This window comes from Balaenoptera borealis (genome assembly GCF_965194805.1).
Source record: "Balaenoptera borealis genome assembly, chromosome: 9".
Taxonomy (NCBI): Eukaryota; Metazoa; Chordata; class Mammalia; order Artiodactyla; family Balaenopteridae; genus Balaenoptera; species Balaenoptera borealis.
The window spans coordinates 30,657,479-30,684,223 of record NC_138873.1 but is presented as its reverse complement, the minus strand read 5'-3'; the positions used below and the strand labels follow the sequence as shown (position 1 = coordinate 30,684,223).

At 37.5% G+C, this 26,745-nt stretch overlaps 1 protein-coding gene across 3 annotated transcripts in view; it reads right to left on the bottom strand.

Annotated features, from left to right (window-relative positions):
* Positions 1 to 26,745, bottom strand: part of STX7 (syntaxin 7) — a 47,725-nt gene that overhangs the window by 8,643 nt on the left and 12,337 nt on the right. For all 3 annotated transcript variants that reach the window (XR_014248477.1, XM_082405330.1, XM_082405331.1), the window contains 6 exons: positions 6,773 to 6,842; positions 4,689 to 4,782; positions 3,860 to 3,997; positions 3,037 to 3,089; positions 2,391 to 2,487; positions 1,074 to 1,146 (listed from right to left, as the gene is read on the bottom strand). Coding sequence is in view for 2 of the 3 variants with exons in the window: in XM_082405330.1 (XP_082261456.1) it covers positions 1,074 to 1,146; positions 2,391 to 2,487; positions 3,037 to 3,089; positions 3,860 to 3,997; positions 4,689 to 4,782; positions 6,773 to 6,842 (525 nt within the window). In the remaining variant the exon portion in view is untranslated. The remainder of the gene's footprint in view (positions 1 to 1,073; positions 1,147 to 2,390; positions 2,488 to 3,036; positions 3,090 to 3,859; positions 3,998 to 4,688; positions 4,783 to 6,772; positions 6,843 to 26,745) is intronic.

Below are 26,745 nucleotides of genomic sequence, written 5' to 3'. Positions count from 1 at the left end.
ACTTCCGTGAAGTCTTCACTAAAATGTCACCTATGAGTGAGGCCTTACCTGACTCCCCCAGAAAAGCAGCACATTCCCCACCTCCTGCAGTCCTACCCCCGACCTGGCCTTATTTTCCCCGTAACACTTATCACCATCTACTTACTTTTCTTTCTGTTTTAATTGTCTCTCTCCTCCAATTAGATTATAAGATCTTTTTATCTGTTGTTTAATTTCAGCTGAATCCTCAAGGCCTAGATTTATGCCTGGATATAGTAGGCATTCAATAAATATTTATTGGATGAATGAATGGCTTTTGAAATTTTACCCTGTGATCTACTGGGGCTACAGAGGAGGGTAAGAATGGACAAATAATAATTATATTAAACCATAGGTCCAAGCATTTCAACTGAACCAAATTCAGAAAATGTATTAGATATGTCTTTAGCATACCCACAGATATCTTCATATATCAAAACGATAAAGATGATCAGAATCCTAATCAATGCTGACAACTACACCTTAAATGAATTACAATTACATTTAAAACTTAAAGGAAGTCTTAGTCACTGATTTTTTTTTTAAAGAATTTTTAAAAAAGAATTCTCTGTATCTAAGTAATACAACTAAATTAACGTACTAAAAAAGCTATAAGAATTAATGTTCAGGCAAATGGCTACTTATTCCCTCTACTTTAAAAGACAAGATAGTGTGCACAATTATGAACAGCTGTTTTCCCCAAAGTCCTTGGTGTGGTAAGAATTAAATTGGGATAAGACAGAAACCAGAGGTCCTGGAAATAAGCTAGAATGATGTTAAATGTTACCTTCCATGATCTCAGCAGCAGTAGACCCTGATTAAATTTGGGACTTCTTAAATAAATAAAGCTGGTCATTTCCACCAGTAGGAGCCAAAAACGAGATCTGTTTTAGATAATGCCAAGGGTGATGCTTTGTCTATTACAGACACTGTACTTTTGATTTCAGGAGGACTGAAAGAGAGAGAGGAAGGAGCTACCCTGGCTTGAGAAGTTACCACAGGTAAACTGCATGTAGCTTGCTTCTGCCTCATGAAATCTAATGAGTAGGGCTTACCTATTACATCTCCTTGCTCATGAATCATCATTCCCAAATCTTTAAATATTTCATTAATATCCATAATATCAGCCTAAGAGAAAAAAAGCACATATTACTGGAATCAGAAATTCAGTCCCCAATCCACAAAAGGAGAAAATTTTAAAAAACACAAACCACTGCTCATACCTAGGTGAGCATGCATCTGGACCTAATAACATATATTTGGGGAATATCAGAAAACTATTTTACTATAGGCAATCCCGAGTAAGTAGACTCTGAATCTGAGTTCTCTAAAATAAGTCTGTGATGTTAAAAATATCAAGTGATTCAGAGTGGAAATGAAGGAACTATACAATAGAGAAGGGTTGTGGGTTACTGAATTTATGTCATGCAATCTGATTAGTTTTGTTATCATGAATAGTATTTCCTCAAAAAAGTAAAAAATATTCTTATTGTATTTCTAGTAAAAATGTATATGTCAATTTGACACTTTAAAAGAATAAAACATTAGGTATAAATTCAAAGCCTCACATTAATAAATCTGAATACGCAATGGAATAGTGATGGATAAATAAGTTATAAATTTAATTTTCTTCAATATATAACTATTATTTTGCTTGATTAAAAAGTAAAGTTTAAATACTTTATTCAGGAAAGGTGGGGCAATTTACATATTCATCCTGTGCCTTAGTTTCCCCATCTGTAGAAGGGCAATGATAATGACACAGTTAATTACTTCACAGAGCTTTATGAGAACTAAATAAGACAATTAACATAAAGAATTTATCACATAGTGCTTGGTGCATGAAGCCCTCAATAAATGGTAGCTATTGTTAGCTATTATTAGCCCGCTTTCTAGGGAACAGGTAGGTTCCCTAAGAACTAAGGCTACTAAACCTTTTATACCTCTTTGATAGCCTACACACACTAAAGAGAAATAAAACACTTTTAAAGCCCTTGGAAAAAGTCTTATTCATGCAGGTGTGATGTGTATCATGTGCCATGGAAGCTATCTAGACTCTCTGAACAGACCTTTATCTCTAGACTGATAATTTTCTCAATGCTCAGGTGGCTTGAGATGACTTAACAGAATTAAAAAAAAAAAAAAAAAAAAAAGCTGGAGTAGAGGGAAGTATATTTTCTCATCCTTGCACAAATTCTAAAGAAATTACTTTTTTTTTTAACAGAATGACTCTAATTTATATGAAATATGCCATCAATTGGTATATTTATTTAGTATTCTTTCTTGACCTCTCTCCCAGCATCATCTAAGCATCTCGAGGACAAACTCACTAAGAACAGAGCAGCAGTCCAATTCTACAATGTAAAGCTTACTTCAAGTTGCCTAATAGAAGACTCTCTCTCCTGAATAAGGCGGAGGTCATCCTCTGTAATTTCTTCATCCTGCACCTGCACCTGAGGCTGAGTTTGGCTATTAAAAAGAAAAGAATATGTAAAAAAGAAAAACTGGTATGAAAACAATGAGGCTTCCTTTTTATTTAAGAAATACTTATTGAATAGAATATTTTTTCTTCAAAGTCATAGAATTGCTCACTTAAATTCTAAAAATATAACAGAAATATTAACCAAATTTTATTCATGTTTCATTTCAATGATGTTATGTTTAGAGTTATTATTTAATTATTGGAAACTATTATATTTGGCAAGTGAGTACTTCTTCTTGGTTAATTTAAACTTCATATATGGGAATAATCTATATCAAATAATAATTAAGTCAATAATATTTATTTGGACAAATAATTATTTAAAGAGTATTATTGCTATACTGGAATATTTTTATATATTTTATAATAAATAATTACTTTGAAAAATTTTCAAACTTATTGTTTTCTATTTATAAATAACTTAGGATAGTCATGATATAATATACTGAAAGCTTTAATTCTGCCCAGGGACTGTGATGTAAAAAACGTATTTGAAAAATTATCTTTTGATCTGCATAATGTTTTATACTTCTTACCTTTCCCAGGACACAAGATTCCTTTCTTTTGAGCTCTCCTCAGGAAAACCACCCTGAATAATTTAGTAACAGAATGGATTGAGAAGATGCAAAGGAAAAACACACAACGCTCACATTTTACTTTGTAATAATCTAAACTGATTTATGTACACACTGGAGTGTAGGTGTAAGAAAAAAGAGAGAAAAGTTCTTGTTCTAGTATTTTAGGTCAATTACGTCAAGTAATAAAACAAATTATATCCTAAGCTGACAAAGAAGCAATTCATTAAATATTCTCAAGGGCCAAATAACAAATATTATTTGATCAAAACATAATGTAGTCTTGAAACCTCTATATCAAGGAACAACAAAACAACCTGTGATAGTTTCTAGGGAGATTTAAAATTAGATTAAGTCAAGATTCCACTCTAATTTATCCTTTATTTTCTCCAGGTGTACATTCGTTTTAAATATTCACACAATATATTCACTATTCATTTACATCATCTTCATACAATGCAGGATTAAAGTGCTCTCTACACCAGCACGAATACAAAGTAACAGTCTCAGGCTCAAATTAGGATTTGACCCCTAATCTTTTCTAACAAAACGTTTCTATATTTTTACATAATCTTTTGTTCCACAACATCGACAGAATAACCACAATAATACATAATGATCATCCTTCTTAAAAATTGATTAGAAACACCTGAAAATAAGTATTCAAATACCGATTTCCAAGATATTCACAGGTCTTTAGGACTCAAGAAACATGCCGCATAGCTCTTCACGGGGCCCTTGGAGGGTACCACATTCTTTTTACAGTGCTGCTTTAAATACTTACAGACACTCTGGAACTGGCTCTTACTCGAGCGACAAACTCTTTCTCTCTCTCAGCAGCCTGTCTCTGCGCCTTCTGAAAGTTTGTCAGTGATGTGGTGAATTCCGCCACTAAGCGATCCTTCTGTATTTTCCTTTGACGCTAGAGGAAAGCGGGGGGGAAAGAAACCTACCAGAATCAAGCTGTGAAGCTCTACAGAATTTGCAAAAGTTGTTTTGCCAGTAGCTGGCTCTTTATTTAATTCTGAAAATTTCACTCACTCTCCTATTACAGGGCCTTACTGCTTAACTCAATAACATTTTGAACAATTTGACAATATGTTCAAATACTGTGCTTATTTTACCTTGAGGCAAAAGGCCCATAATGTTGGATTTCTCACCTCAAGTTCTCATCCTAAAAACTGGGCCATGATTTTATGTTAAAGTATTTTTTTTAAAAATGAAAATAAAACCTTTGACTCACCTAAGTAATAACTTCCACTAAGTAATAAGCAGGGTAATAAATACGTGTGCCCCTAGGAAACCTCACATCTTGAATGAGCGTGCATGTTATATGAAGTCAGTCCTGGAAGGCCAGGAAACAATTACTCAGGAAGCATTTTCTGAGCACTTACTTAATTATGGGTCAGGGCAAGTGCATGGAAATAATTTTTGCTTTACTGAACCAAAGGATACTACCTGGGCAATTAAATATAGTTTTGTGTTCTGTGAACTAATCTCAAATTGATTTTTTCCCCCTAATTTCCTTTCTAGCACAACACTTCAAAGATCCCACAATACATTTGATTTCTTTCACATTCAATACATCCACAGTGTGTCTTAAAGTTTCATACCTGGTCACTGGGGGTGGTGGGCAGAGATCCAAACTCTTTAATGTACTTATCGGTTTCTTTGGCAAGTTGGTTCGTATATTGCTGCTTCTGTTGCCTAAAATGAGAAAACACGCATTATAGCGAAAGAACTAAAACATTTCTTTAAGCTGCAACTCTGCCACCTGATTCAACCCTGATGAATAGTTTTAGAAAAATCACTTTTTTATAGACTGGCTCCAAATTTTCTCTATGAAAACAAAATTTTCAGGTTCTATTCTTTGATAAATATTGAACAAATACTATGTGGAAGGTTCTTTACTCATACATGGAGTAACCAAGCTCTGAGAAATAAATCAGCAGCCATTTAGAAAGGAAGATGACAAAAGCCAACACGAGATTGTAAAGTGTCTGACGTTTGAGATTTGGTGGCTGTGGGAACCTTTTATGTGCATCCCACAATTGGGAGGTCAGTTGAATAAGTAAAGAGGATTTGTTGTCTTAAACTCTGCCCAGTTCCCAGGTCTCAGGGTACAGCCAGCCTCTCATATTTCTCTACCTGAACATTTATATCCTATAGATACTTAAAAAAAAAAAAAAAAAAAAAAAGCAGAGACATGGATAATACGAATTTACTATCATTTAAGTTTGCTGTGGAAAAAACAATAGCACTTCTCTGTAAAAAGAACAGAACACAGTAAAAGAGGTAAATTATATAGCTATTTATATCTATCTTGCTAGCTAGCTTATAAAGTAAAAACTAAGATCTCTAACTAAAGAAATTAACACTAAAAAAAAGCCTGTATTAATGTGATGCTTTACAAGTCACAACATCAGTACTTCTCATATATATTATCTCTCATTTTAAACATGTATTGGTCACACTTAGGATCCTTTAAAATAATGAGATACTATGTAAAAATATGTTTTAGTATAAATATCTGTATTTGACTGATAAGGAAGAATTATACCCTACTTATATATATTTACCAAGTGCCCTATCTTTAATATGCCTTTTAAAAATCTTTAGAAAAAGTAATATAATTAAAATTCTAAAAGAAGACTTTAATGATGTCTACATATTCAGAATCTCCACTATTAACCTTAGCAAAATATTATTAACTATTAAGAATTACGGTTTCTATTCCATTTTATTTTAATAAATGATGGTTTATTATTTAGATTTGGGGCATGTTTAGCACCTTGATATCTATCCACTGCAGAAAAATGCAATACAAATTAGAGACAACTGCAAATTCCTCAAATTGTACTTCATAAAAATGTGAATTACTATTACCTATCTCTTAATTTCTTCTTTGCAATTTTTCCTTCTGTAGCTAACGTTTGGCATATCACTTATTACATATATATTACTTGAAATTTGTAGCTGTTAACAGTGCTGAACTAAGATTTAAGATTCAGGTTCAGAATAATGTTGCGCAAATCATCAAATCCGAAACAGACATGTTTTCCTTATAAGCAAAATGGAAATAGTTCTTTTACTCTATCTAGCTCACTCCAATTTTGTAAGGTTCAGATGACAAAATGCGTAAAAACACTCTGTAAAATCTGTAACACCACGAGGTATTATTGCTGTTTTTCTAATAGCATGTTAATTTATTCAAATATGTACTAAATAACTTCATTACAACTTTTTTTTTTTAAACAGAGGCTAATGCTTTCTGAAATTCAAAGATGTAAATATAAACTTTTAGGGCATAGTTCATATTGGATATGCATTGAATCTAAGTGAAATAAAAATCATCATATGCAGTGTTAGCTATGGGAAATGAATCACACAAATAGAGAAGCTCAGAGTACCGTTTTTCAAAGCCATCAAAAACAACCTATTAAAAGGTATAAAAAAGCTAACCAAAGAAGTTCTGCTTTGATAGAGTAAGCCAGATCTTTAAAATAAAGAAAAACATCTGCCCACTCTGGACAGGAAAAAACCTACACAAAAGCTTAGTACAAATGAGGCAGCAGAAAAACCTTATTAATTTTCCATTGTTTTCTCCAATAAACATAACACTACACACTATCAAAGGAACATAACAATAGGTGGTTTTTCCCCTCTATTTCCTTTTTGTTGTTTAATTAATACTTACAGCTGCTGCCTCAATTCAGGTGAATCTTGAGGTGTTCCAAGTTGATTCAGAGTCCTCTGTATTTCCGCAGCTATTATGATAGAAAATAAATGTGTAATTGTTACAAATGTTAGGGCAATAGAAATTAATACAAACAATAGGACAGTTAGAAAAAGAAAAACAAAGAGATAAATATAGGAAGTATTAGTTGAGAAAAAAAAAAGAAATGGTTTATTCAAATCTAATTAGTGACAATGGACTAATTTTCAAGATTAATTAAATTAATTAAATTAAAACTCAAGATTAGAGACAATAGATTTATTTTCAAGAGTATTGTGTGGGGCCCTTACCATGTGAAACGGCAATTATGAGCCAAAAATATTATCGTCTTCCCTATTCCATCAGAACATTTAGTACAATGGCACATGGACTTTCACGCAACTATACTGGCATAAAAATTGTAAGGAAAATAATTGTTAGAATTACATAATTCACTGGGGTATAAAGTGAATGAATTATAGTTAATAAATGAAGGGGGAATAACAAAATTAGAAAAACTATTTTTCAACTATCTATGTAGTAAGTGATTCAAGCAAAGATCAAAGGATGCTAAAACCACGGGGATACTCACATGACCTCAAATTATCATCACACAGATGTCACTACTTTGAATTAACTTTATCAAAGATAAATCTGTTGCTTATAAAACAAATGATCAAATTTAGGACCACCAATGGTACAAACTAGCATTATGAGCCTCCTGACATAATGCAACAAGAAAGTCACAGTATGACTTATGTATTTTTCTTGCCAAAATATTTAACCTGAATCTAATCATGAGAAAGAAATCAGACCAATCTAAATTACGGGATAATCTACAAAACAACTGGCCTGTACTTTTTAAAATGTCAATGTCAACAAAAGAAAAAAAGTATGAAAGCAGGAAAGCTTTCTAAATTAAAGAACTAAAAAACACAAAATACTAAAACACCCAGTGTATGATTTTTGACTGGATTCTGAATCAGGAAAAAAAAAAAACAAAAAAACAAACCCACAAAAACTACAAAAAAGTTGTGGAGACAACTGGAGAAACTTGAATTTGAATCTGGAGAGAGAGAGAGAGACTAAACAAAAGTTGAAAAATGTCAGCAACTGGTGAACCCAGGTAAAGGGTATATAAAAAGTTCACTGTACTATATACTTTTACTCTTCTGTAGGTTTTAAATATTTTATGCTAAGTTCACCACTCAGAAGTCTATGACCACTGTAATAAAAAAAACGGGCTCTTTACAAAAGGGGAGGTCCTAGCTTTATGCATTCATATACACAAATAAAGTGTCAAGTAGAAACAAGTTGAAAATCCATCTCAAAGTAAGGAACTTTCACACTTCCAAGAACTAGAGAAAAATGATTCAACCCACCCATTCTTTTCATTTAAAATAATCGTTTATTTATATAGCTTAAATGCTTTTAAATAGTCACTATTTATTGATATTTATGGGATCAAAGGAATGATTGCATTCCGAAACACAGGATAACTTTTGTTCACTGAGGATGATGTAATAAATATTGGTTTCAAGTCAAAGATGAAAAATATAAATACTGGAGAGGAATCATATAGCAACTGTTAACCATTCAGCTACTTACAAAGGAATTTCTTTTTTGCCATTCTTTTCAGTAACAGATTTTTCTTTTGTGAGGTGGAGGAATTTTGTTTGCTGTTTTATAACTTATGGCGGCTTCCAATTACATATTTCCTTCTTAACCTCAACAGATTTTCTTGGGCTACCTTATAGGGGTTTAAAGCTTTTATTTTCAAAAAAAGTATGTTGATAAGACAAACTGATGCAGGCATTTATCACATATCTAGAGGGCTCTTGTCTTTTAAAAAAGGTCACAATAAGTGAAAAAAAAAAATAGATTGCTCAATAAATGACACCAGGAAAACTGACTAACCACTTGGGGGTTAAAACAGAGAACTCTAGCTTACCTCATGAAGTAAAATAAATCTGTAATAAATTATTAATATAAGAAACTATTAAACTGCTACATAAAACTATAAAAATGTATTTATTACACAATCTTATTTATGCTCTTGGCATGAGGTATAAAATATTATCCAAGTATGATACAAAACTAAAAACCATGAAGGAAAATATATCAAACTGGCAAAACATACACAAAATTTTAAAATACTATATGAAAAATATGTATCTACATTACAAATATATATAAGTAACGTGCGTGCATGTGTGTGTGTGTGTGTGTAAACAGGAGAAAATACCTGCAGCATATAATGAGTAAAGGGGTTAATATCCCTAATACAGAAAAAAATCCTATAAACTGGAAATATAAAAATAGCTCAATGAAAAATGGGTAAAAGGTATCATCTTAAAATTATAACAAGCAAAAAAAAATGAGAAATTAAACTTCATTGATAATCAACACATATCAGATTGGTAAAAATCAAGAAAAATAAGCAGATGATAATATAATTACAATCAAAAGCCTTGAAACAAGGTAAAGACATAGGAAGGAGCAATGTCCATCATGTAGAAAGAATCAGAAATAACTGAGAAAAGGTCAGACAAGCCAGTACAAAAATGGGCCAGGACCAGGAACTTTAAAAATTGATAATATTCACTGAAAACATGAATAGCAAAAGAAAGACTGAAAAGAATATCCTGGAAAGGATAAATAACTTTAATGTATGAACACTATATAAAAAACTGTTCCGCCCTTAAAAAAATTTAAGTAGACATGCTTCTGATAGGCCCAGTGGGAAGGAGCCTAAATCTACCAAGTAGTTATTTCCCTAGTTTTTGTAAACAGATACACTCAGAAACCCGTTTTCAACCTTTCTCCCTGAGTAAGGGCTTATATGCAAAGGAAGAGATAACCGGGAGCCCCTGAGGGCGCAATACTCCAACAAAACAGAAAACCTGGAGCAACACCTATTCTTGTGTACTGCTCAGAAATGCCTCCGAAGACCTGACAAGCTGAGCGGGGTGAAGCCTCCCCTATTCCCATTTAACTGGCCTGTCTGGAGGATGCAGAAGGCAATTATGATGGCTAGCAGAAGCTTATTCAAATGGTGACTCCAACTGCAGTGCTCCTCAAAATGTGATCTGTTTACTAGAACAGATCATCACAATCTCTGGCACCCTGTATAAACCTGCTGATACGGTAAATACTTCTTGCTCTAACCTAAAAAAATAGAAAACACGAGAAGGAGTTTGTTTTCAACTGGATGGGATGGCGTAGAGCCTTCACAGTCTTATCTTAGGGTTGTATATACTCTTTATCTCTGTACTACAAGTTACTTGTCAAGGTTGTTGATCCTCTCCTCCAATGGGACACTACACTAGTCCAACACACCGCTTACATGTGCTTTTAGGATCTGAAAGGCAAGAAGCAACATGCACTCTCAGATGCCTTGGAAGGATGGAAGTATGCCAGTAGATAGAAGATAAATTCCATGAAAATACAGGACCCTGTTTCTTTGGTGAAGAATCTTGGTCCATTAACCCGTATGGATCATTGACATACTCCTGCAAAGTAAATGACAAATTGCTTTTCTTTGCAGTCTCAAATACAAATGGGGAAACAGTGCTTAGTGAGACTTTTTATGCGGCTCCAACCCATTTTACTGAATGCCCCCAAAGGCTGCCAGCTCTGGCTTCAATTCCGCAAAAGAAAAGGCTATCCAGCTAGTTCAAGTGTTGGTACAAGCAGCTCTACAACTTGGCTTTAATGACCTGGTTGATCCAATGGTAACTCAAGAGCCTATGAAATTTCAGAGTTCTGTATAAAACTAGTGGCAAGTCCCACTAGGAAGGAAGAAAGACCACAGGAGTCCCTTAGAATCTTGGAGCAAAATCATGCTCTCTTTGGCAAACCAACGTTATCTTTTGAGGAACAGTTCTAGTCTTGCTACTAAGCCCTGGATAAAAAGTAAACCGTGGTATACTAGGTGACCCAGTGACCTGAGCTGCCTGCTATGTGTTAGGTGTTATGTTCTCTTGTTGGTTTATCTCTTTCTAGATTTTGTTCTATGTATGTTGTTAACCAGCCTGCCCCTCACCCCAACTTCTACAGCACTTGTTCACTGGACTAATAAACCAGCAATGGTTTAAGAATAAAAACCACATGTAGGCTCACCAACTGGACTTCCCCTTTCTCAGATTAACATGATTACTGGAAATGCCATGTACCAATCTGCAGCAATAGCAATCAAAAGTAAATATGTGATGTGGCGCCATCTATGGGGGTATGAGCCAGTCACCCAGTGGCAAGATGATGATACTCCTTCCATCGTGGTGGAGGCAGAATTTTATACTCACTGAAACAGCAGTACTATGGATTTTGTTATGCTTCTTCTACTGCCCTGCCCCCATGATTCTACCAGCTTCCTAATCCATAGGTTAATCACAATCATGGTATTCTACACACCAGTGCTTTTGATCAAGATATTCAATTTACAGAGAAAAAAAAATTAACAGAACTTCCAAGGACAATGGGATTCCTTGGTCTCCCAGTACTCCATTATCTGGAAGCTGCTGGACTTCTAGAATTTTTAATGGCCTTTTGAAGACCCAATTACGGTGTCATCTGAGAGACAGTATCTCGGGAAGGTGAACTGCAGCCCCATGGGATCTTTACGCTCTCAAAGAACCACCACTCCATGGTGCTGCTTCACCCACAGCCAGAAAGAACACTCAGATTTAGGAACTAAGGGGCAAAAGCGAAGAGAAATAGATCACATTTACACCTAATTACTCACTTGCAAATTTTCTTCCATCCCTTGAGGTGATTTACAGACAGTATCCAAATAAGGAATATAATCCCACCTCCATCTGGTAGAAGCAGAGGAGGAATGGACTGGAAATCACCCACTAGACCTGGCACTGGATGCAGGAAATAAACAGGCCTTGGTCCTACCCATCCGTAGAGATGGGAGAGGAGTTCAGGTTGTATGAGTCAAAGCGGCACCATGTTAGACAGGGGCTTTTTAATTTTTTCAAGCTTAAGTATGCAAAAAGGGAAATATGTTCATTATCGGAAACAAAAAGTATGAACTATAATGGACATTTAATTTGGTCATCTGATACCCCAAATCCTTATTACACTGGCTCTTTTTGGTTTATAATACCATGACCACTGGGAAGTATCATTACAGAACCAGTCTTAAGGGAAAAAACTGGTTGTTAAACTAGTCTAAGAGTCTTTGAGCTTTGCTTACCTCCACTACGAGTAATGCAGGTGATTAACAGTCAGAGTCCTAGCAACAATCACAAAAAGAAAGGCCAGACTCATAAAACAAGCTACTTGTAATCAAAAGCTAGATTTACTTAGCGCTATTTAGGTTTCATAAATATTGAAGCTCTTTACAAGTCAAATGCTTTAGCTGACAACCTTCTTCTCACTCTGAAACAATAATTTTAATAACACAGTATCTCATAAATTGAAGTTTCTTAGAAATGCAACCATTACGTTTTGCCTAACAGAGTGCATTAAATTAATGAGTGCTAGATGTTTTTCATGAATACAAATGTAAGACAAGGCCCCTTACACTCAGGCAGCATGTAATCTAGAAAAGGAGAAAAAAAAGTACATTATATAAATGTTAGTAATAATGTTTCAAACAAGGACCTATAATATAGGCATTCAACTGAAGGACAATCCAAAAAGCCTTAACAGAGGTGGCATTTGTATTGTTTTTGAAGTAAGACACTAGACACTTTGTTTTGGAGATTCAAACCTCTAATACCATACTTAGACATGACTTGAAATGATCAGATTACCGACTGGTTCCCCCAACCACAAGGGTAAACTCCTTAAAGGCAAGAACTAGGTATCCATTGTTCATTACCGTATCTCTAGAACCCACCATATTGCTCACACTCAACGAGTATTTTTTAAACTGAACAACAAAAGAGCATTAGAAAGACTGAATCCTATATAAGAAGTCATATGTATTTCTAAAACACAAGGCATATATAAGAAGAAAGCTAAGAAAGGTAGAAGAAAGGTAGGTATGCTCCTTTATTACTCATTCATTCGACATGGTCTGGCCATCCACTATCCACCGGGCACAGTGAAGGGTTTCTGGACATCAACACTCATTTACTTGTATTTCTTTACTTTGTATAGCTCTAAACTTGAGGATCAAGTAAAGGTATCATCTGATCAGGTGATAAAGGGCCTATGGAAACATAAATTTGAAATTACTGAATCAAATTTAGGAGAAATATTACATGGCATTAGTTCAATTCTATTATATACATGAAGTTGAGAACCAAACAAAATAACTGATTTGTCCAAGAAACTATGGCTATTTAAGTAGAAGAGCTGGGATTAGAATATAGATTTCTTAGTTTCTAAAACAGTATTTTTCAGTGTGCTAAAAGGGCTAAAAGTAAAAGGCTTTTAAAAAGATTATTTCATAATCCAGGTGTATGATAGTTGCCAAAGCAAACAAAGGAAAAATAAGTCTGTGCTAACTTGGAGTAACTTAATAGGAGATGAGCTGAGATGCTTAGGTGTTTCAAGTAGTGTTCAAAGTACATTTCAAGGCCTACCAGTGGGCCACAAGGATTCTTCCGCCCTACTGAAGCTGATCAGGAAATAAACACCTGTCCTTTCTTCAGGTCTTATGAACTGGCAAGATTCCAGAGACATCAATTTACATATGAGCAGTATTACCCTCTTACACCAGGGTCAGCCATTCATGGCCTGTCAGGGCTTCCAGCCTAGTTTTATACAGCTCTCCAGCTAAGAATGGTTGTTACATTTTGAAAGGGTTAACAAAAAACAAAACAACAACAATGAATACACAAGAGACCATATGTGGGTAGCAAAGCCTGAAATGTTTACTATTTGGCTCTTTATAGTAAAAATTGGCTGATCCTTGTCCTAAATTAGTAAAAATTACTAAAACTTTGTATTCACAAACTCAATTCAGTATGGTACTTGAGTGTACTAAGTACTCGCTATGTTGTCTGTTTCACACAAAACTGCACAACGCTGCAAATCTTCCACTGAACATGCATGTATACTAGGTTAGATTTCTGCAATTTTCAGAAAGAATATGTTACCAGTACATCATAGGTGATGGCTTGTATGGGTTTTTGTTTTCAATTGCTGCTCTTCTCACATTAATTTAGAAACAATTATGGTTACCTTTTCATTGTATTGGATGAACATTTTTGTAAAGTAACTATATCGTTACCAATCTATTATTTTATTACTCTCCAGTTTTTGACTATCTCCTAGTTTTAGGATAGTGGTTCATAGGATCTCTTGCCTTACTCAAGTTGACCATGTTCAAAAATGTTTAAGAAAAATTAGTTTAGAGAAAAAGAGAGAGAGACAAAAAAGAGGTTTCTAGGTAGATGACAAACAGGATGGTGATCTGGGAAAACTGATAATCATTCCTAGCTTCTTCCAAGTCATGTCTACTGGGTTTCATTTCATTACCTCGCCTGGGATACTGTGAATTTATGAAGCAGTCATATTCATTTTTATTGACATATGTCTAATTTGAAAGAAAAAAACCTGTGAAACATAAAAATTAAGAAACAAATTTTTTACATAATCATAAACAGTTACTTGAAGAAAAATTCACCTGATACTGATACACTGAGATAGGATTAAACCAAGATGCACCTCTACAACAATACAATGAACAAATTATTTTTGCGTTATCCACAATCTGCAACTACTTGCACCATTACTTCTAGAGAGTTACCATTACTTCTAGACTTTACAGTATATATTACATTTTTCATGACGTAAAGATAACACTATTTCCTACACATCCAGAAAAGGCGCATTATTATTTCCACAAAACCCAAACCATCCCCTTTCTGGCTCTTCATTATTTTCAGTACCAAACACCCATTCTGTTCCATGTGAGTCTGCTGCCATCTAGTGGATGACCTAAGGAAAAAAACGCTTCACAGCAAAGGGTATTTTTTTCTGCTGTACAAACTGTAGGCAACAGTTGGCATCAGGGGCTGTGTAATGTCACCACCTGTCAGAGTGCCCTGGGGACCAGGGAGGATGCTGTCTGACCACTGAGAGTGGCTGGGCTGCCTGGGCCAGCCCTAACAGGCCTGTGTGCCTTCAAAGAAATGTCTCCAAACAACGGAGAACAGAATACAACTACCTGCTCTTTTAGCACATAATATCTCTGTTGCTCAACCCCAAATAATTCACAGTTGAAACTGTCAATCGTAGAAAAGAAACAATGGTTACTAACACCCTTGGACAAGTGGTTTTGAGATTCTGACTCGGTCTCACCCACATCACACTGAGGAAGAAGAAGTGGAGTGTAACACTGACCAGCCAGCAAGCAGCCTGGGAGCCAGACGGTCTGATTTGGAAACCCGACCTCACTTCTTGCTGGCTGCTGACCTTGGGCAATTGACCTCATCTTTCTAAGCTATAACTGCCTCACCAGTCAAGCAGAGGGAGAATCACCTCTTCCTCAGTTATGATGAACTTCAACTGAGGACAATGTATGTAAGCACCTTGTACTGGAAACAGAAAGAGCTCAATAAATGAGAGCCAACAGTATGAAGTGGCTTAATGTTTTTCTCCTGAAAGTCAGAAATGGACAGTAAGAATATTCTTATTAATATATATTAATGTGAACCATGCTGTAGAAGGGTGTTGAAACTTAATAAACTCTGATACAGTTATGAGAATTGTAGAGATAATGATAAAATATCAATTGACACAAGACAGTTATAACCCCTAATTAGGAGGGAAGTCAGCTACCACCTGACAGTGACACGTATACACACAAGTAAGAAACTGAACTAGAAAAAAAACCCAACTAAATATTAATAAAAACAAATTCTGTTTTAGACAACTCTTTTGTCATCTATCAAACACTCTACCTATTTTAAAGGGTGGTTTGAAGTATTATAGAAGATGATATATATATAAAAACATTTTCAAAATGGCATAGATTTCTGTAAGAACACGAGATGCTATTACTGGTAAGTTTATTATAATCAGAGTTAGAATCATTAGGTTGGGCTCATTACACAGTACAAGGTGCATAGGATAATGTATCATGAGAAAATATATCAGCTAATTGAAAATAAGTTTCAACACAAAAAGGTTCTGAGAAAAAAAATCAAGTGAACTAGGTCCAAGAAAAGGATATTATAATTCTAAAAAGCACATGGTAAGTAGAAAAACTCCTTAGAGAATCTGAAACAAAGCTACTAAAATAATTATGGGCTTTTTTCCAATAGGCTCTCTATCTCATGCTCTGTCTTATGACCTGAATAGGGAGCTTATCTTCTCTATGGGTAAAAGAACTGATGTGAATGGTGGGGAGGAGAAGGGTGGGGAGGAAACTGAAGGATCTTCTAAAGGATGAGTCTTGAGCTGAGAAGCTCAAGGTGAAGCCTGCCCCTCGGGGCCAAGCCTGCTGGTTTACTGTACTCTCCTTCCTGGCACTCCAACACTTGCAGGCAAGTCCTGCTTCCATGAAGCAATCTCCCATTTAGAACACATTTAATTTTAAATTTCTCATTGGTTTTCTTTCCGAATATTTAGAGGGAGAAAGGCACACAGGCTAACAAAGTAGAAATTTAGGGCATTTTAAAGCTACTGTAGACTAATAAAGAGTTAAATCTAAAGTCATGATTCTTAAAAATGAACAAAGTGCAAAAACAAGCCATTTGAAAACTGTATGTAAACAGTATTTTGGATTTCTAAGACGGCCAGAACACTGCAAGCTCTGTCTTAGCAAAGATGTTCAGTCCTAACATCTTATCATGTGGCCCTGCTCAGCTGACCTGCTCAGAGAGAGTCTAGAATCGGGAGTAACAGAGGCCAAGAGGAGGACGTGGCCCCTTGAGTAGGTGATCTGTGTACTCAGCTAACACAGGGGGACTTGCCAGCGGGGCAGCCTTCCTCCTCGCGGTTCTCCAGCCTTCCCGAGCCCTCCTCGGCCCTCCTCACCTCCTGGATGAGCTTCCTTGCTGTCATCCACTGGATGGCCCGACAGTCCTCCTGCTGCTCCAAAAGCAGCCTGAGTATTAGCCGTGTGAGGAAGTTCACCTCCAGCTCATATGGCAGTGATTCCTCAACTGTTTATCTCAGTCCCAATTTCTGATCAGTTTTATTTGCAAGACCCTGCTGCTCACATGTTTTTGCTAAAACACTGCAAATGGATTTCTGCTTCCTATAGGAACATGGTACAAGTTTTTTCCTGAATCTTCCCTCTTCTTCCCTCCTCAAGCCATATAGAACAGAGAGGCGGGAAAAAAGAAAACCCACGTAAGTTACATTTTCAGAGAAATTAAGACCACAAAAGAATTCTCAAAAATACGTACATGTGGCCAGAAGCAACAGAAAAGAACAGATCGTGAGTGGGAAGCCATGGGGATGGGATAGGAAACAGGGGTGTTGCAGAGGAGAATTGGGGAGGCAGAGCGCCAAAATGTCACCAGCAAGTGTGCACCACCAGGAGATGATGGTGGCCCCCAAGGGGGACCGGGGCAGGGCAGACAGGAAGCAGGCACTCTGCTGAGCGAGGCGGAGAGCCGAGGCTTGGACCATGCTCGGGGCCCCAGGCTGCTCATCTCTGAAAGGGTCACCTTTCCCTAAGAGGAGGGGGATGCCTTAGAAAGAAGTGGCTATGCACTGGGGAACCAATGGAGTGACGGGGGGGACGTCTGGACTGGAGGGGGAACTCCCCTACGCCAGGCTAGGTTCTGAGAGGCAGAGGGGGAAAGAAACAGTGCCTCAGGGCAGTGCAGAGAGGAAGGAGCCCGAGAGCACAGCCTGGGCACCCTCTCCCTTCCCAGCTGTCTCCTGCCAGGAAAAGCAAGCTCATTCCACTGAACAACAACCAAGAGAACAGACAGAGCAGCCATGCAAAAGATTATACAAAACAGCAGAAAAGAACAGCAAAACTCGCTACAAAGAAAACGCAGCAGGAAAAAATGTTGCCACAGAAGTGGATAAGGTGAAAATTATAACCCAAAATAGCACCACATTTTTTTTTTTTAATTCAGTGAGGCAATTGCAATTTTAAAGGAAAATCACAGAACAGCTCATAGACAAGATGGCCAGATAATAGGCAGCAGCAAAGCAGAAAGTAGAGGAACTCAGGGAAAAAAAGAGAAAGACAAATTCAGAAATGAAGACTAAATGACAGGAAAGATTAGACACACAGAAAGCATGAGCCCCGTTAACAGTTGTTGCCATTTTGGATTGCTCAGGCCACAGCCCTTGAATTGCTGATGGCTTTAGCTAGCTCCTAGCTCACTGTCACTGTCAAATCCTCTCTCAACTCCTGGTGATTTCAATACCCATGCTGATAATCCTGCCACCATACTCGCCTCATTTCTTTGCACGCTTTTTTCCAAATGATCTTGTCCTCCACCCTCCCGTAATCACACACTCCAAGATCTTACCAAATGCCTTCTCATTACCAGCAACCGTAACTCCTCCATAACCTTGGTTTCACACACACCACTTACAAATCACCACCTCCTGTATGTCTAGCTCTCTCCCACTGGCACCCTGACCCCAACGAGCCTCTGACCCCCCAGGACCTAGCATCCTTTGGTCCTGCCACTTGGCCACTTTCCCTCGCATGACCTCCCCTTCCCCCCATGTCTTCGCTTGCCTCCTGACCCAATTTAAACGCCACAGTCAGCTTAAATGTCATCATCTTCACTCTCTCGCTTGTATCCTCAAGCCCCTCTCTCCACTTATCTTAACCACTTGACAAATCCAAAACTCTAGTTAAGCCCAACACTGTGCTTCCTCTATTATATGACTGTGCCATACGTCATTTAACCAAACCTCTGTTAATGGAGATTTTTATCCTAAGCTTACAGGTCTAAAAGTTGGGGAACTTAAGCGTTTATGCTGTCTCTACAAATGAATCCTTCTGAGTTCTACTATACAGAGAGAAAATAAAGTGTAATGCTGACTAGATGAGCACATTCTATCTATGTATCCACTTTCCATTTATTTACATGCTCAAAAGGCTGGTTCTACCCAGAGTAGAAGCCTGAGTTCTTACGGTAGCCGGTAAGGGCCCCCCGAGCCCCCCCACCAGCCCCTACTCTCCCCTCTCTGTGCTCTGCACACACCCACCCCTCCCCCATGCCTCCAACGCCCAGGCAGGCTCCCACCTCAGGGCCCTGTACCTGCCACCCCCCCATCTAGAACATTCTCTCCCCAGACACTGAAGGGTCCATTCCCTTACTTCCTTTAAATACTTGTACAACTATCATCTCCTCAGTAAGGCCTACCCTGGCTCCCTGTGTATCCCATTTAGAAATGCAGTCCCCTCTCCAGGATATCAGATCCCACTGTTATGTTTTTGTCAGATTGCTTCTCATAACACTTAACACCTCCTTCCAATACACTATTTATTTATGTTCTGTCTGTCTTCTCTCACTAAAGGTTAGCTCCATAAAGGCAGGTATTTTGCTTGTTTTATTCACTGAAGTATCTCTGGCATCCAGACAGTGCCTAGCACATCACAGATGCTTAATACTCATGGTATGAATGAATGCACATAAATGCACAATGACCTGGTACAATATAAAACATGATCCAAATGCATAGTGTTATGTGAATCAGACTGTCCTGGGTTCAAGTGCCAGCCTCTCCATAATAGTTATATGAACTTGAGCAAGTGACTTAACCACTTCAAACCTAAATTTTCTCATCTGACAGAGTTGGCTAGAAGATCAAATAACAATGTACAAAAAAACAGATTCAAAATACCAAATATGAGGCACAGAGTAAACAGTAAAGAGAGCTAAAAGATACTAACTTACATATCTTCCAGAATGCGATTTTTTTTTTTTTTTTTTCAGAACGAGATTTTTGAGTAAAGCAAGGTGTACAGGCAATACTATACAACTAAAGTCACTGGATGTATCTGGGCCACCCTGCCCAGCTCTCCTCCCCCACCCCAGCAGAAAGGCAGTGCTCTGAGCACTCCCAAGTAAACAGGCCTTAGCTGGATTTTTAGCTAAAGGCTTCCACATTCCCCAGTAGAAAAATAATAATCCACAGGCTACGAGGGGATCTTGGGGATGTCTGCAGGCATTCTCTTGGGACGTTAAATGGGATGAAGAACAAACTATTCCAGAGAAGTCGGTGGCCATACTCAATATGAGTAATATGCTACTACAACAATGGTTTCTTCAAATAATGATCATGATAATGACACTATAACAAGAAAGATGACTCGAAAAGGAAATGTCCCAAGACTTACAGAACACCATTTTGTATCACCGTTGGGTTCTTCCAAATCAATTAATATGCAAACCAATTAATAACTGCTTTAAGAAAAAACCCAGACTGGAGTAAGTATAAAAGGCAATATACTCTTTAATGAAAAATATTGCTTACTAATTGGTGAAAAACAACAAAAAAAGTGTCAAAGAGATGAGGACAAGAATTGTCAAAACCATTCCAGGAAACCAAAACTAAACAGCCCAGCCTGAGTTTTGTTGTCCCGTTCTCACACCAGCATTGAGCCAACTAAACTGTACACACAGGCAGCATCACAGGGCAGCTGGGCAGCAGTTACACAACTGACCACGAACTTTATTTAATAAGAGAAGCCACTCTGTAATACAATTACTGAGCATACTGAATATATTTATAGTGGAAAAATCTAATAATAGTTAAATTAATTTTTAAATAAGAGAGTGGAAACATATATGAAAAATTTTATTGTATAATAAGCACCACATTTTATCTATACAGAACTCAGAAGGAAGGATTCAATAGGGAGGCAGCATAAACGGTAAGCTCCTCAACTTTTAAACATATAATTTTAGGATAAAATGTCCATTAACAGAGGTTTGACTTCTGAGCAGTTTCTCAGAGCTATCTGAAATGCTGTCTCCCGTGCTACAGTCCTCATTTTGCCCCAAATAAAACTTAACTCACAACTAAAAAACAAACAAAAAAAACCCAAACAAAAACAAAAAAAACACAGAGGTTTGAGATGTATGGCAAATTCATATAATAACAAATTATGCAAGCAACATAGAAGAGAGAAAAAGCAAGCAGCAAAAAAAAAAAAAAGGTATAGTATTATCTTATTTTCATTAAAAAAAGAAAGAATGTAATTATGTATAAATATTTCTGGAATCATTTAGATTTATTACTAAATAAAAGAGTACGCAAGTTGACTTTAATGCTGTTTTCCTCAGGTTGCCATTGAGAAGAAGCACTCTGACAGGTAAGTGATTTTGGTAGGTAAGTGCTGAAAAAACAACTGATGTCACACTGTCAGTCTTGACTTATCTTTATGATCATTATCAGTGGCCGCTTCAAATGGAAGCAAATCTTATAATTAATGCATGTTTAATAAAGGTATTTCTATATTATTATCCATTAACTATTCTTCTTAACGTGCTATTTAGTAAATGAAAACATCTTTCGGAATCTTGAGTTTTTCATAAAAGTCAAAAGAAGTTAAAGTAAATACTTCTTCTCCCATTCTGTATCATGTGATCAATAATATCTTCCTAAGCACAGTAGTGGACATTACTTTTGAAATACAATTAGTTACAACAAAGTGTAGAATCTCAGGATTCAAAAGCAAACTTCACCATTATCTGGGTTTCCCATAACTTTAAATCCCAGTGCACCATGCCAAGGAATGCAGGGCTGTGTTTAGTTTGTGAGGTCTGCCATAACAAAATACCACAGACTGATAGCTTAAACAACAGAATTCTATTTTCTCACAGTTCTGGGTGGAGGCTGGAAGTCTAAGGTCAAGGTGCCAGTGGGGCTGGCTTCTCCTGAGGCTTCTCCTTGGCTTACAGATGGCCTCCTTCCCACTGTGTCCTCATGTGGCCTTTTCTCTGTGCCTGGGCAGCCCTGGTGTCTCTCCTCTTCTTGTAAGGACACCAGTCATACTGGATTAGGGCCCCACCCTTATGACCTCACTTAACCTTAATTTCCTCTATAAAGGCCCTATCTCCAAATTCAGTCACATTGGGCATTGGGACTTCAACATACGAATTTTGGGGGGACAAAATTTAGTCCATAACAAGGACCCTGACAGTGCTTATGTGAGAGGAAGGTTAAAAAACAGTACTAATGAGTAAAAAGATACCTGTTAAGTATGTTTGACCTAAGCTCAAACACCTGTATGAATGAGTAACTTGTACCAGCCCACAGCATCCTTAGAAAGCCCTGCTGGAAGGACCACTCATATTTGCTGCAACTTCTTTCTACTTATTTCTTAACTGCCCTCCTTAATATCATACAGAAGGAAGGGTGACCCTCTTCCACCTGACACCCCTTCAATTATTTGAAGCAGCAATCCCAGCCCCCCTAGAAGTGTTCCTAGTACTTCCAAATGCTGCGTGTATCAATGTATCATAGTGTGATTTCTGTACCCTTCTCATTCCCCTCTCTCTGTCCATTATTCACATTCAACAACTGCTTCTTTTTCAGAACTGGGCTCACAGAAAGGTAGAAAGGTAACGTGCCTTTCCTTTAAGATTTTTCTTCTTTTTTTTTTTCCCCATGTCATCCTTGTGCAGGGGCTATGCTAATCGTCTGTGTATTGTTCCATTTTTAGTATATGTGCTGCTGAAGCGAGCACTAAGATTTCTTTATATAACTTGTTTCTTCCTCATTCAGGTGATTTTACATTGCAGTCAGGATTTCTGAGAGCTTCCCATCTTATCAAACCATGTTCCTTCCCTCCAGTGTCACATCTTGGAATCACAACATTCTTTTTTTTGAAATTTTCTATTCTATCCTTTCTGTCTATCCTTCATCATCCAATGAACCCTTACTAGCCTCTGTATGCAAAACTCTTGAGGGATTTAATTCTGCATAAAGGTACGATAAGGTACGATCCCCAATCACAGAAGAGATTACAGACCCTGGTAGTTAAGGAAAAAAAAATGCTGGCACTTACAAAAAATTATAAAGATGAAATACAAAAGAATTCACAAGCCAGCAATCTCATTACCAAATGAGTGAGGGGAGATTGCTGCCATAAGGTCAAAGGAAAGAAAAGAAATAAACATTTATAATGGCTACTACATGTGAGGCACACTTATCCCTACTTGTTGAAAATAGTTATAAATGTAGTTTAGATACATTGGGTAACCTACTTGAGGTCATTCATTCCAATTTTATTGAGGGCTGACTCATGGCCAGGCACTGTTCTTACAATACAAACAGAGCTGTGAACAAGGCATATTAAGCCCTTTCTCTTCAGGAGCTGCCATTCTAGTAGGGAATGCAGAAAATAAGTAGACAAGTGTGGTAGTTTAATTTACTGACCAAAGGCATTACAAAAACAAACCGGTTAATGAGAAAAAGAATGAGTGGAGGAACAAAAATGATAGGTCAGGGAAAACATCTCTAAGGATGTGACCTCTGGGCTAAGACCTAAAATCCAAGGAGAAGCCAACTGTGTGAAGATTCGGGAAGATGTCTGAAGCAGAGGAAAAGTAAGCACAAAGGCCCTGAGGTAAGAAGGAGCTCAACTGTTCAAGCAGCAGAAAGGCAGCCAATGTGGCTGAAATCTGAAATCTTGCAGCTGCAAAGGGGAGAGTGGTAGGAGTTGGCAAATGGGGGCAGGATCAGATCTGGAGGGTGTTGTGAGGCATGGTGGGGACTTACATCAGATCGTGAGTGCCACGGGAATCACTGGAGAGTTTCCAGCTGTGAGATGGCATGGTCTGACTGATTGTTCACCTGGGCTATAGTATGGAGAATAGACTGTAGACAGGCAGGAATGGAAGCAGGGAGAACATTTCGGAGGCTGCAGTCATGCGGAGAAGAAAGAGCAGCAGCTGGGACCTGGGTGGTGACAGCAGAGATGGAAAGAAATGGACAAATTTTGCAGGGAGAACCAATAGGATGTACACTTAGGTTGCAAATGGGGAGCAAAGACACACAGTACTAGGGATTGGGGTTGGAACCAACAGTAAGAAAATTCATGTTCAGGACAGAGGCATGTAGATGGTTCACATATAGGAGCAGTGAGGGACAGAGCTCCCTGGAGCATATCTTAAAGTTTTAGTTCATGAAACAAACAGAAAATGTTCACTCACATTCAGTCATAAACAGCACTCGTGTTCAGTCATGTAGGAAAAATCACCAGAGAGAAGAAAGGATGGTTGTTCTCTGTTCATATTCCCTTGGATAAGACATTAATTTCCACTCCTAGCTCTGTTCTATGTCAACACCTTACACATGAAGAAAATCACAACAATGAAATCAAAGCTATTGAAGCTTTTCTCCTCAAGGGGAAAAAATTCGACCACGTATTTTCAGATGTGTGACGTTAGAAGCAGATATAACAAAGGGCATTTTAGGGGAGGGAGGAGAGGAGGGAGAGAGAGAGAGAAGAACACGTTTTCAACTCCTTTCCCTCTGTAAACTGCCTGCCTACCCACCAGACCACCCCAGGAAACAAAAGGTAACACCTCCAATTCCTGGGTAAATACACAGTTCCAGTCAATTCATTAACTTTTCAGGACTGGAGTTCTTTTTTTAAAGAAAATTTGCCCCGGCAACCAAAAAGGAGAACTCAATGATACTAGCTTCCCTTTTCTGCAGTCATGTGTTAAGGTGCAAAACTAGTGTCCCTTTCACCAGACTGTAGTTAAAAGAACTGCATTCATTCTCAAAAGTGTAACAACAAAAGGGCTCAAGCTTTTGTAGAGATTTTATGTTTCATCTCAAAGTCCTAAGGACCTTACAGGGACAAGAGCCAAGCACTGATCCTGCCTAATAAACAAGAAAAGGACGCACACAGAATGAGAAGCTAATTGCAACACAGAGAAACCAATAATATTTACTTCAAATCTAAACAAGTCTGTGTTGGACCAACAGCTTTAATCTATAGGAGATAAATGATAAAAAATAAAACAATGAAGATTCAACACAGACCTTTTTCAGTCACCTTCTCTTAACCTTTATAACATGGGCTTAAGTTCACACATTTTAAGCCCACCTAAAATGTTCTGACTTCTCAAATCTTCCAGAACACACACATAAGCACATATGACATATCATGCATATTTCTGCTAAAAAGCAGAAAACTTCTGCACTTACACATTCCGCTGAGTATACTTTATAAAGTTACCAATGGATTTATTGGGTTCATTTTCCAAAGGTTAGCTTTTAGCCACTCTCTATCTTCGTTTTTTAGATTATTCTTTTTTTTAAAATAAATTTTATTTATTTATTTTGGCTGCATTGGGTCTTCACTGCTGCACACGGGTTTTCTCTAGTTGCTGCGGGCGGAGGCTACTCTTCGTTGCAGTGCGCGGGCTTCTCATTGCAGTGACTTCTCTTGCTGCGGAGCATGGGCTCTAGGCGCGCGGGCCTCAGTAGTTATGTCATGCGGGCTCAGTAGATGTGGCTCGTGGGCTCTAGAGCACAGGCTCAGTAGTTGTGGCACACGGGCTTAGCTGCTCCGCGGCACGTGGGATCTTCCCGGATCAGGGCTCGAACCCATGTCCCCTGCATTGGCAGGCAGATTCTTAACCACTGCGCCACCAACGAAGCCCTCTTTTACATTATTCTTTAAACCAATACTCAAATGCCAGAGTTCTCATTAGCACTGGTAAGATTTACTGTAATATGTACGTATGGGAAAATTTTATCTCAATGACTGTGTTTCATGGTCAGCTGTGGTTATTTCTATCAATTTCCTGCAATTCATAACTTAGTTACTTCTGACATGATTCACTCCAGAATCCCTTGTGACTGCAACTCTCCCACCTCCTAATACTTAGATATGTAACTCTTAGTGGAACTCCACTTGTGGCTAACTTGTGAATGACTGTTTTCATTACGGGAGTTTAAAAGCATGCACGATGGGTCCAGATATGGCAACTGGTTTCTTAATAACAAAGAGAATAATCCTGCATATGTTAGAAGAGCTTTCAGGATTTTTTACAACTTTAACTTGGTTAAAATTATAGCCTGTTAAAGTTGGAACAGACCATAATCCGGCCCACAGAAAAAATACGTAAGAATATCATGTCTTGGAAGGTAAAACAGCTTACTCAGGCCACACTGCTGTTGGATGTGATTTCAGGAAACGTGCAAGCACGCACATACAGCTTGCCTAATTAAGAGACTTTTCCTATTGTCCCATTGATTTTCTCAGCTCAGCTACATTCTGAAAGTCTGATTCTAATCAGGGAATTGCAATATACATCACAGTGGGACACAACTGTGGCTAAAATGAGTAAAATTTAAGACTATAAATGCCAAATGTTGGCAAGGATTTGGAGCAACACAAACTCTGATCCCCTGGCTGGTGGGAGTACAATCTGGAACCACTACTTTAGGTAACTGTTTACCTCTATCTACTACAACTGAACATACACATATCCTATGACCCAGCAACACAATTCCTAGATAGACATATGAAATAAAAGAACATACAAGAATGTTCAGCATTGTCCATAAAAGCAAAAAACAAAACCAAACAAAGCAAAAATACAAAAACACTCCAAATGTCCACCAACAGTAGAAAGAATAACTAGATGTGGTATACTTGAATACAGTAATTAAAACAAATGACTGACAGCTACCTGCAACAACACAGATGAACTGCACAAACCTAATGGGAGAAAGAACTTCAATATAAAACACATTTCTTGATTCCATTAGATAAAGTTAAAAACTAGGAACATTAATCAATGACATTAGAAGTCGGGACACTGGCTACCTCTGGAGAGTATGGAGGGAGCTCTAAGCATGAGAAGGGCTTCAGAGGGCTGGTAATATTCCATTTCCTGACATGTGTGGTGTTGTAACATAACTCATGGAGCTATATACTAATAATTGGTATACAACTCAATATATATAATATACTTCTATATTTTTAAAGTTAAAAAAACCCAATGTTTAATTATGTGATGGATTTCAATATATTTAACTGCTTCTTTCAAAAACATGAGTTCTTTCTGTGTGTTCCGTGTGTCCCGAATCCA